The sequence below is a fragment of the Neoarius graeffei genome, chromosome 7 (assembly GCF_027579695.1).
Source record: "Neoarius graeffei isolate fNeoGra1 chromosome 7, fNeoGra1.pri, whole genome shotgun sequence".
NCBI classification, from domain to species: domain Eukaryota; kingdom Metazoa; phylum Chordata; class Actinopteri; order Siluriformes; family Ariidae; genus Neoarius; species Neoarius graeffei.
Window position 1 is genome coordinate 75983898 of NC_083575.1, and position 11501 is coordinate 75995398.

Consider the following 11501-nt stretch of genomic DNA (forward strand, 5'->3'; position numbering starts at 1 on the left):
GGTAAACTATGCTGAGCATTTTCTGTTTATTCTGTATTAAAACTGTAATACATACAACCAGAGCATGTTTACAGTATGCTCATAAGACATGAGATAATCTAAAAATAAAACTCACCTTTGTGAAGTCGACAGAGAAGCAGACAAAAGAGTTGTGGTAGACTGAGGCTGAAACTATTTAAGGCTGTAAAGAGTCCAGCCTCATGAGCCAAGTTATCCATTCATGGTTGTGTACATCAGAGAGGAGGGTTTACAAATCCTATGCCAGTATATAAAACTTTGAGAAAGATTTGAGAAATTCATTTTCAATACTAACTTATCTAAAGGAAGACATTATCAACTGTGTCAGTACTGCAATAACCATGGCTGCCTTTGGTGAGTGTGAAATGGCAGGGTTCTAATTTTTATAAATATCATCATAAATTATAAAAGATAAAGTTAATATTAGCATGCTGTATTTAATGTTTATCACACATTACACAGATCAAAAACCTTCTCACCATTGTATTTATTACCTGTTGGCTCATTGTTATTTACAAAATTATACGTGAAATTATCCATGATTTTTGGCTCATATTCTCATAGTTTACTGCAATCTAGTGGCTAAATTTTAACTTTGTTTATTGCAGATAAATAAAAACAATAAGCCTATTTGTTTGATTGTTGCTTTTGTTTTCAATTTTGGCAGAATCTACGAGTAGTTTATTCAATTACATTAACTTAAAGCATTAATAACCTCATTTGGACTTGAAAAGAACATCTCTGTAATCATAATATGCGAATAGCTTAGATTTTTATTTTAAATCTTGATAAAAAAAACACTGCAGATGATCAACAAATTGAAACATATCTAGAATTTATTAAATACATCTTGAATATCAAAAATATGAGCTAAATCTTCAAACACTGTTGTATTATCTTACAGAGAGAGAGCCACTGCGCTTGGTCCTCCTGGGCAAGACAGGGGTTGGCAAAAGTGCCACAGGAAACAGCATTTTTGGTGAGAAAGTATTCAAGTCTGAAGCAAGAGCCACATCTGTTACAAAGGAATGCACATCTGAAACAAGAATTATCAACAAACAACGTATAACAATCACTGACACACCTGGTTTATACGACACAACAATGTCTGCTGAGTTCATTGAAAATGAGACTGTGAGAGGTGCAAAACTGGTAGCTCCTGGTCCTCATGCATTTCTTCTTCTGCTTGATGTGAAGCGTCACACTGAAGAGGAGAGAAACACTGTCAATAAATTTAAAAAAATCTTTGGTGATGATGTGTGCAAATATATGATTGTGGTCTTCACTCATGGAGACGATCTTGAGTTTGAAAATAAACCCATAGAACGCTACATACGTGAGGCTGGGCCTCACCTTCAGAGCCTAATAGCTGCTTGCAAACAGAGATACCATGTGTTTAACAACAGGTCGCAGGACCGTACCCAAGTACTTCAATTCCTGCAAAAGATTCACGAGATGAAGGGGGAAAACAAGCATAGTTATTATAACTATGAAATGTTTTCAAAAGCACAGGCTCTCAAAGTAGCACAAGCAAGTGGAAAAGAGTGGCAACGAAGATTTGCAGAATTGAGCCGAAAAATGCAGCAGGAAACCAAATGTAGTTATGATTCCTCTGAAATGTCTGTAACTGCACAGGCTCTCAAAGCATCACAAGAAAAAGAAAAAGAGTGGGAACAAAGATATTCAGAATTGAAGCAACAATTGCAGAAAGAGCCAGAAGTAAAAAACGTGTGCATTATACTCTAGTGGAGAATGTATGATAATAATCTCCTTTAGAAAGACAAAAGTGGAGAATATAAAAGAAATGGATTTTAAAGCATGTACTGTACTTAAGAAAAATGTATTTAAAAAATACTGGAAAACATATAGAAAGACTGTAAAGTGCAACAATTTTAAGTATCTTTCTGTCTAATTGTATTTGATGTCATGTCTTACTTGTACAGTAAGCATTGATTATCTTTTTTCTGTTGATTATGTTTATGATATAAAATACTGTACATTATATTGTGATATATTCTACATCTGGTATATTGTTTTAACACAACAATAATACAAGTTCAGCTCAATTCTGATTCTAGATGTTTTAAAGGAAAGTAATATAGAGCATATGGAGAATATGGAGTACTGTGTCAAATTAAGTGATTTTTTTTCTCTTACTGACCGCCAGATTAAAAAATTAAATCAAAACATAGGTTCATTTGTCAAATATAGCACACACTGTCAAAAATTAAAAGTTTGCATTTGAATTCATCCATCAGTCATTGAAGAGCATCCTAAAATTGTTTCTGGCTAAGTTAACGCATTTTACTTGGGTGGAAATACTTTCCATAATTTTATTATGTTCACTGAGCAAGTTATTTGCAAGTTATTTTTTTTGAGTGTATAGCACACACTGTCAAAAATTTAAAGTTTGCATTTGAATGTATCCATCAGTCATTGAAGAGCATCCTGAGAGAACAACATGCTGAAAGTCTAATGCTTTACTTTTCTTGCTTTGTTATTTGGATAATGGTGTCAAGGATGCATTTTCTAACATAGTTGGTTGAAATGTTTCATATTGGCTGATAAAAGTAGAGAGGAAAACTTAAATGTTAAATTATTTAATGACAGATTAGGGAGGCAAATTAATGGTTATTTTTATGTGGTAGATTATGTATCATACTGTGCAGAAGTCTTAGTTTGCCTAATTATTTTATACACATTTCTTCTTTGTTGGCTTTGTGCTAGTTTAATGCTGTTTACTGCTCTTTATAGCATGTTTTGTTTGAATGTAGAAAAAAGTTTAATTAATATTTCATTTTGTTTTAAAGTTTAATTTCGGGCGGCACGGTGGTGTAGTGGTTAGCGCTGTCGCCTCACAGCAAGAAGGTCCGGGTTCGAGCCCCATGGCCGGCGAGGGCCTTTCTGTGCAGAGTTTGCATGTTCTCCCCGTGTCCGCGTGGGTTTCCTCCGGGTGCTCCGGTTTCCCCCACAGTCCAAAGACATGCAGGTTAGGTTAACTGGTGACTCTAAATTGACCGTAGGTGTGAATGTGAGTGTGAATGGTTGTCTGTGTCTATGTGTCAGCCCTGTGATGACCTGGCGACTTGTCCAGGGTGTACCCCGCCTTTCGCCCGTAGTCAGCTGGGATAGGCTCCAGCTTGCCTGCGACCCTGTAGAAGGATAAAGCTGCTAGAGATAATGAGATGGGATGAGTTTAATTTCATTATTTTCCATCCAACATTTATTTACAGCATTAATTTACATGTGCCTAAGACTTTTGACCTGAACTGTATGTCGTCTATAATAATGTGCTATAATATTGTACAAGCAATAGTTAGTTAGTTATGGTTTATTTAATAGGGACAGATACATATCATGCAGGCTGTACAACAGCCTAACAGTAGGCATCATAACATTTATAGCCATAGGCTAATTTCCAATGCCCGTCCCTAGAAGGGCTTTTAAAAATAATATATAAATAACTATTTATTTTTATTTTAAAGAGCAACCTAGCCATTCATCCAGGTCATTCATTTAATCTAAAATACAGCCAATATACATATACATAACTAACCATATGTCAATATCCATCCACATATCCATTCATCCACTAAATATAAAATTAGTAAAATTAATAAAAATGGTCAGACATTACCTACCTTTCTTTACACCTGCTCTACATAATAAATATACCGTCACGAACACACACGCACACCCACTAATTCAAACACACACACTCAAAATTAACAACCCCCATCCCCCAACCCACCAACACACTTAAGATCACCACACACACACTTACACACACACATACACATAAAATCGACATCCCCCACCCCCCACCCTACTCATAAGGGGTGTTTATTTTAGAAGTGCCTACAACTCAAATGGCAGTTTAAAAAAGTGCCTACAACTCAAAAACTCCTTTGTCCCTCACGCCATCAGACTGTACAACTCCTCTCTGGCGGGGGGTAACAGGAGGACAGAGAACGGGAAGGAGCAGTAGCCTAGCCTAACAATAAGCAATACCGGACAATGTGCAATATAAAGTGCAATATCTCTCCTACCGCCCCCCCCTTTCTCCCCACCTTTTTTCTCCCCCTCCTTCCTCTCTTCCCCATATCTTATTCTTTTTATATATTTGTATATGTAAATACTTAATTTATTTTAATGTATCTAGAAGTTTTCTCTATTTCTTTTCTCTGTTTATCTGTAATGATGCTGCTGGAATCTTAATTTCCCTGAGGGAACCAAGGACCAATAAAGTTTTATCTAATCTAATCTTTAAGCTGTTTCAGGTGACATCAGTAAATATTGGGTGTGGAGGTCATTGTGTATAATCTCAAGAAAGTCAATTTCAATTCCCGGTCCTAAATCTATAAAATGTGTTTATTATATTTATAAATGTGTTATGGATGCTAAGCTTTATTTATGCAAGCCACTGTGTCGTCGTTGTCACTGCCAAATCCATTCCGCATACTTGCCAACCCTCCTGATTTCGGTGGGAGGCTACCGATTTTAGCCTCCGTCTCCCGCCTCCTGATCGTATTTGTTAAAAACTGGATAATGTATCAGGCATCCCAGATAGCAAAAGGGCGTTGATTCGACGGGGAATCATCGGCATGTTCTTCGGCCATACGCCGTCGAATCATCGTGGATCACCGGCGTTGATTCAACACCGCTTTGCTCATACGAGTTTGCGTTGAAACGACGTTGAAAAGTGGATGGTGGCCGACAGAGAATAGACCCCCTTTCACCCTTTATTCAACTACGGATTTCGGTCGATTTATAGTTTAATTTTTGGCGATGATTCATCCAACTTTACTTCCTGTTTTATGTACAACAGGAAGGCTACAAATTAAGCAAAACAGGCTAAATTAAACTAGCTAACAATAAAGCATCGGGGCTCTTGCCTAGGATGAACACACACATGCATACTTCAACCATGAAAGTGAAACTTAATTTATATCAATGTGCGTAGGCTACGTCTTGTTTTATGTACAACAGGATATAAAAATGCATGCAACAATGCACCTCTCCTAATGTTTGTCAAGCTATCTAATGAGGCATAACTTTTAACATTTATAAGGAACAGAACACACTTGAACAAGTTCTTAGAAACATTTTATGATTTATTTATAATTTATAATTATGGCCTATATTCCTCCTGCGGCGCAGACACCTGTACATGGAAACAGAAAAACATAACCAAAATTAATTTGATGCAGCATTGATAAAGAAAGTCAGCAGTAGGCTATGGGTTTCTAAATGCCACCCTACCTCACGTCTCCTCATCCCTCCCTCTCTCTCTGGCGCATACTTAAGCCACTTCTTGATTGCGTCACTAAAAGTAGCGTGTGTGCTCCCTGGCAGCTGCTTTTGTAGAGCATCTGAAAGAAAAAGAACAAAACAACATTGAGACTTTGCATGGTGATAATTGTTAAAGTTTGAGTTGTTAAGACTATGCACGTCACACTCTAGTGGTAGGTGGCAAGTAATGGTACTAGTACAGAAAATATATGAAAAAATCAGAAACCATAGATGTGAATCTTGTGACAATTTAAACGGGATTAAAAAAAAAAAAACATTTTAATTTCCCCATTGACACAAAGCGGAAATAGAAATGCCACTACCGGACCGTTCGTCACTCAGTCAGCCTCCCTGGACTTGCCTGCACACCTGCTTTTTCTGAGTAAGGCGCCTGGTGAGTTTCTTAATCCTTTTTAATCCTTTGCATCTTTCACAATATGTTTGTCGTTGTCGTTATAATCGTAATGTTACAGTTAGTGAAGGAGTTATCAAAGAACGTTTAGAAGTAGTGTGCAAGTACTTGCGACAGCTTACTATTTTACCCTCTTTTACAGCTTTGTGCACATGCATAACCTACCAAACAGGACATCATGGATCTTGGTGTCCTTAAACGCAGTTTTTTCCCCCTTTCCAGCCCAGTTAAATTGGCTGGCCAAGCTGTTGACCAGGAGGCTACGCAGCATCCGCCTCACTGTGACCCCTACGTCGGTTCCTCCACAAAGGGCTAAGGTAGACACCTGATAGAATAAAATGTAGCATGAAGACAATAATGAGAAAGTATTCAGTGTTTATCATTGTTTCATTGATTCACAATGATATTAAGTATTTGTGTTTCTTTTTGCAGGTGTTGCAGATGACTGGAAAGGAAAGGTAAGACTCAGTAAGTACCATTAGCTGCTTTTGTTTGGCATCTTCCTTCACCAGGGCCTCTGCTGCCAAAAACTCCTCCATGGTGGAGAGTGGGAGCTTGATTAGGGGCAATGTCTGGGGTGTGTCTTGTCTCCCCATCTCTCTCCTTAGGGCCCTGACCTCTTGCGCCAGCCTTCCTACTTCCCCCTTCAGCTCCCTGTTTTCCTCCCTCAGCTGGCCAAGGAGAGCGATGACTGTGCTGATGTCCATGTCTGTTAAGTAACACCAAACATTAGGACTTTTATTTCATATTGCTGGTCATTTTTGAACAGTGATTACAGTTGATGACTCACCACGCAGCAACTGATTGTTCCCCTGTTGCGATGGCAGAGGTGTGGCTGAAATATCAGAGAGTACAATTTAGTTCACTTCAAGGTACGCCTTAATTTAATTTCTGTTCTAAATTCACAATTTTCATGTTGATTGATTGATTTCCTCTTTGACTTACCATGGAAGCGGTGACGTGGCTGGGGTGAATCTGAAAAATTGTATAGTCAGTTGATCAAAATGCATCTACATAGATATTTGTTTGTCGTTTTGTTGTTTTTTTGTCGTTTTTGGCACAAATAAAGGCAATGCATAGTTACCATGGGTTAGTGGCTGGCTGTGAAGGAAAGGGCCTGGCGGGGTTTCTGACGACGGCGAATCTGAAAAATAGTAAGCAGTCAGTTGATCAAAACATATCTTCACTTACTCATTGGTATTTTAATTTCTGGCATAAATAAAGGAAATGCATAGTTACCATGAGTTAATGGCTGGCTGTGAAGAAACAGGCCTGGCTGGGTGTCTGAAGACGGAAATGAAAGCATTATTATTTCAGACAACTTCTAGGTCTTTAGTAGAACAACAACAACAAGTGGTACAGATAGTCACCTTCATTAAGGGAGGGGAATTGCCACTCGCTGTCCAGCTGAGTGGCGTCAATAGATGGTGGCCTCCTCCCCCTACGGCTTGGTCCTGCCTCCTCCTCGCTGTCCTCCTCCAAATACCTTTTGTTTGGTCTTAAAAACAAACCCAGGACCTTACTGACACAGCTCAAAACACAAACGAAACCGTAATTGAACTTATAACTGCAAGTTGTGATTTAAAAAAGAAAACACTTTTACCGTCTTTTCCTTGGCCCCATCTCACCATCATCCGATTGCAGGTCTGCTGTAAGGTAGCCTTCCTCAAGCGATCGGGTCAGGTAACATCTTGCTTTGGCAAAGGTGCCTGAAAGGGAAGGCAGTCTTAATGAAATTGGCTTAATGCAGTATTGAAGTATTGTCATTGGTTTAATGAAGTAGCTATGCAGCTCACCACAGGTTGCCAGCACCCTTATTTTTTGATGGAATCGCCATCCTTGTCCCGGGGGGTGCAGTTCATGGCGGCCTTCACAGCTTTGTTTCCGCCAAAGGGTGGCCAGTAGCATCCCACTTCTCCGTCAACATCTACCACCCAGCTGGACGACACAACTGCTGCACTCCGGTCTTGGAATTCCACAACTTTCCAAATCTGTGCCATCTATAATAAAAAAAATTAAAAAAGTACTCCATGGAAAGGATAGTTAGTGCCTGCCATCCAGCTGGAGTACTCCAACTGTCCAGATTCCTTCTAATGCATAAGTAAAGATGTGTTCCTTTGTGTGTGTGGGTGGGTTTTTTTTGTTTTTTTTTGTTTTCTTCCCATATAGGTTTACGAATGGTGACGAAGAGGGATTGCCACAAAGGTCTCTCCATCTGGGAACAACACACATTTGCCCTGGACAACCTCAAGCCGGTCAACGTTAAGGCAGCTGTCTATGCCAAATACTCTGTAGCAGCCAATGCTTGTGGAGGGGCAAGGATAGTGGAAATATGACTCCCTCCTCTTGAATTTCATGTAAACCACAAAGACAGAATCACCATGTTTAATTATGTTTTTCACCATTACAATTTCATTTTTAATCACTAGGCAATCATCGCCCTGCTTTGAAGAAAAACAGAAATCGTTGAAATGCACTTTTTTAAATTGCTGGCCAGAACTTAAGTGTTGGGGTAATGGGCCTTCCTGGTGTGGGTGTAACAACTGTGGTTGTGTAGGTGGTGGTGGAAATAAACAAACTGGCTCCTCTGAAAGGCGTTTGACAACCTGTTGTAAAGGTTGAGATGGCTTGCGTAGCATTTTTTTTAGTTTACCCAAATAATTCTCGTAAGGAAAGGATGAGATGTTGTCTAGGGAACCATACTGGCGGTACTCATGTGTCAGATGTATTGTTTGATGTACGCTAAACACAATCTCGTCTTTACCATACACCTCTCCAAAATGCTTTACAAAAGCCATTAACAATTTTTTGGAAAAACAAACCATACTTTCAGAAATGTTTGGTGTGAGTAGCAAAAACATGGCTACAGAAAACAACATGAAGTTTTCATAGAGATCTTGTGGAAGAATGTCCCTCAGAACTAATGGCCCACTGTAAATCATAAATTGGCGCAGCTCTGCCGCTTTCCACCTATCAGTTTCGGCGAGTTCACGGGGTTTCCGTGCAAATTCAGCTGGAGTATAGGGACGAAGCTGTATTAACTTTTCGGAGATGGCTTTAATGGCTCTTGTAGGCTGCCTTGTAGAGTTTTTCCCCCTCATCCAAAAATGTATCAACTTTTTCATAACGCCAAGGCAACATAAATGCATATAATCTATTGGGAAGGCAGACACCATTTTCACCAGACCCGTCAGAGGACTTCTGTTGATGTGGTGGTCCTCATCTACCATATTTTCAAACTCCTCGTCTGACCTTAGCCTAACATCAGTCTCAGGATACGTCATTTTTTTCTGCCAAATACCAGTCTGATGGCATTTATTGCATCCGGAGTACCCATTATGGCATTTAATTTGTTTTACAAATGCTCAAGCAGGAGCATCACAAATGAAGGATGAAATGGCCACCCTCAGCTTTCTACCTCCAAATGTTACCCCATTGCAAAGCAGATCAGAGAGGTCTTTAACAAACTGATAATCAAACACATTGGAGGGTTTTCCAGGGCCACAAAAGATGCCAACTAAAAACGGTGTTCTGGTGTAATCGCAATCAATCAGTGCCAAAATAGGCCAAAACTGAAGCCTGGTGCTTTTGAAAATAGGGAGACCATCGATGTTAAATTGAACTCTTATTGTTTGAATAACATCTGGTAAATGGATGGTGCTTAATTTGGACAAAATTCCCTTTGCCAAGCCAAAATGAAAGTATTCCCCATTACCTACGGTCTGTAATGGTACTGCAGGCTTAGTGCCCAATAAGGTCCTAGCATCCTTGGGCAGTTCAGGGTGGCTTGTTCTCAAAATGGTCAACAGAGCAGTAATGGCAATCAAAGGCACAGAGAATGATGCAGCCCAGTGTTTTAATTTTTGGTGAAGCCCTGACTCTTCAAAAGAGTCACCATCAATATGACTGTCACTGTCACCCTCTGAAGACATGCTACTGCTGTCAGACTCTGCATCACTGCACCCTCCCAACTCAACAGAATCCCCACCATCCTCATCTAAACCCATTGATGATGCAGGCCTGGGTGATGCAATTGAAGGAGAGACTTGAGCAGCAGGATTACCCAGAGCTGACTCAAAATCGGACAGAATCTGCCTTTCTGACATTTCAGTAGCTGTCACAACATGTCTTCTTTTTGACCAATAAGAAGCCATGTTCTCTCCCCTAAAGAAATAAATGTCTGCAGTACCTTTTGAGGGAATGACGGGGTAGTGGTCTTCAGGTTCCATTGAGGTAAACATGGGGGAACAAAGACAACAACATTTACATCATTACATTTGAAATAACCTTACACACACACACACACACACACACACACACACACAGTTCAAACAATTGTTTTATAGAAAGTTCTGTTTTAATACCAACAATGTTTTAACAATGTCTGGAATCATGTTCTAATGGCTGCGACCCATACTGCCCTACAAAGCCAAAAGACCTTAATATCACTTAAGGTCAACATGAGTTATTGCCATTTTTGGAACAGAGGACATCAGTTGTATCATGTGATGAATTATTTCGAGTCATTTCTGTTTTTTTTCTGGTAACAATAAGATGTCGTTTTTACCGTAACTTCCAAAAGCAAAGGGAAAACCAAGGCAGAAGCCTGTAATGAGTCTGATGAGTTAAGGTCTTTTGGCTTTGTAGGGCAGTATAGGCCTACAGCGTTATAAAGCCCAGCCCCCTCAAGCCGGGTATAGCTACCGGTTATAACCACGGCCTATATACTCGATTGAAATGCTTTGTTTTCACTCCATCAAGACCACTACTTTGACTAGTTTTCGACTAAACAATGCATCTGCATGTTTATTGTATTAGTTGAGGGAATATAAGCAATTTCGTTCGTGGTACCTCAAACAAAGTGGTCACTACAGAAGTGTTGGTAGCTGGATAATCTTTAAAGTTCATGGCCGCGAGGCGTGACCCATGGCTACACAAAAGAACAGGTCAGCTCAAAACGACATGCGACCTAGGCCTACATGCTCGATTTAAACGCTAAGTTTTCACACCAACGCTAAGTTTTCACTCCAACAAGACAACTACTTCGACTCGTTTTTCGATTGAATAATGCATCTGCATGTTTATTGTTTCAAATGGACACACACACACACACGCGCGTGCACACACACACACACACACACACACAGTTCAAACAATTGTTTTATAGAAAGTTCTGTTTTAATACCAACAATGTTTTAACAATGTCTGGAGTCCTGTTCTAATGGCTGCGACCCATAGCGTTACAAAGCCCAACCCCCTCAAGCCGGGTATAGAGCTACCGGTTATAACCACGGCCTATATACTTGATTGAAATGCTTTGTTTTCACTCCATCAAGACCACTACTTTGACTAGTTTTCGACTAAACAATGCATCTGCATGTTTATTGTATTAGTTGAGGGAATATAAGCAATTTCGTTCGTGGTACCTCAAACAAAGTGGTCACTACAGAAGCGTTGGTAGCTGGATAATCTTTAAAGTTCATGGCCGCGAGGCGCGACCCATGGCTACACAAAAGAACAGGTCAGCTCGAAACGACATGCGACCTAGGCCTACATGCTCGATTTAAACACTAAGTTTTCACTCCAACGCTAAGTTTTCACTCCAACAAGACAAGTACTTCGACTCGTTTTTCGATTGAATAATGCATCTGCATTGTTGTTGTTTCAAATGGATACTAGTTGAGGGAAATTTCTCTAACGCGTGATATGACTGAAGTTCATCATAACTTCTTAAACTGCTTGAAATTGTATTCGAAATTCCCTTTATTAATAGTGACTG

The 11501-nt window shown here is 39.6% G+C and overlaps 1 protein-coding gene and 1 long non-coding RNA gene across 2 annotated transcripts; one reads left to right on the forward strand and one right to left on the reverse strand.

Moving 5' to 3' along the window:
* The first annotated feature begins 359 nt into the window (after nucleotides 1-359).
* Nucleotides 360-1764, forward strand: LOC132888918 (GTPase IMAP family member 4-like). The gene is made up of 2 exons (XM_060925010.1): nucleotides 360-372; nucleotides 923-1764. The coding sequence occupies exons 1-2, from the start codon at nucleotides 360-362 to the stop codon at nucleotides 1762-1764; spliced, it is 855 nt and encodes a 284-aa protein (XP_060780993.1).
* Nucleotides 1765-6512: 4748 nt separating this feature from the next.
* Nucleotides 6513-6859, reverse strand: LOC132889676 (uncharacterized). Its single transcript, XR_009655082.1, has 3 exons — nucleotides 6807-6859; nucleotides 6668-6697; nucleotides 6513-6557 (listed from the first exon to the last, which is right to left on the reverse strand). It is a non-coding gene; the product is annotated as an uncharacterized LOC132889676 (long non-coding RNA).
* Nucleotides 6860-11501: the final 4642 nt, after the last annotated feature.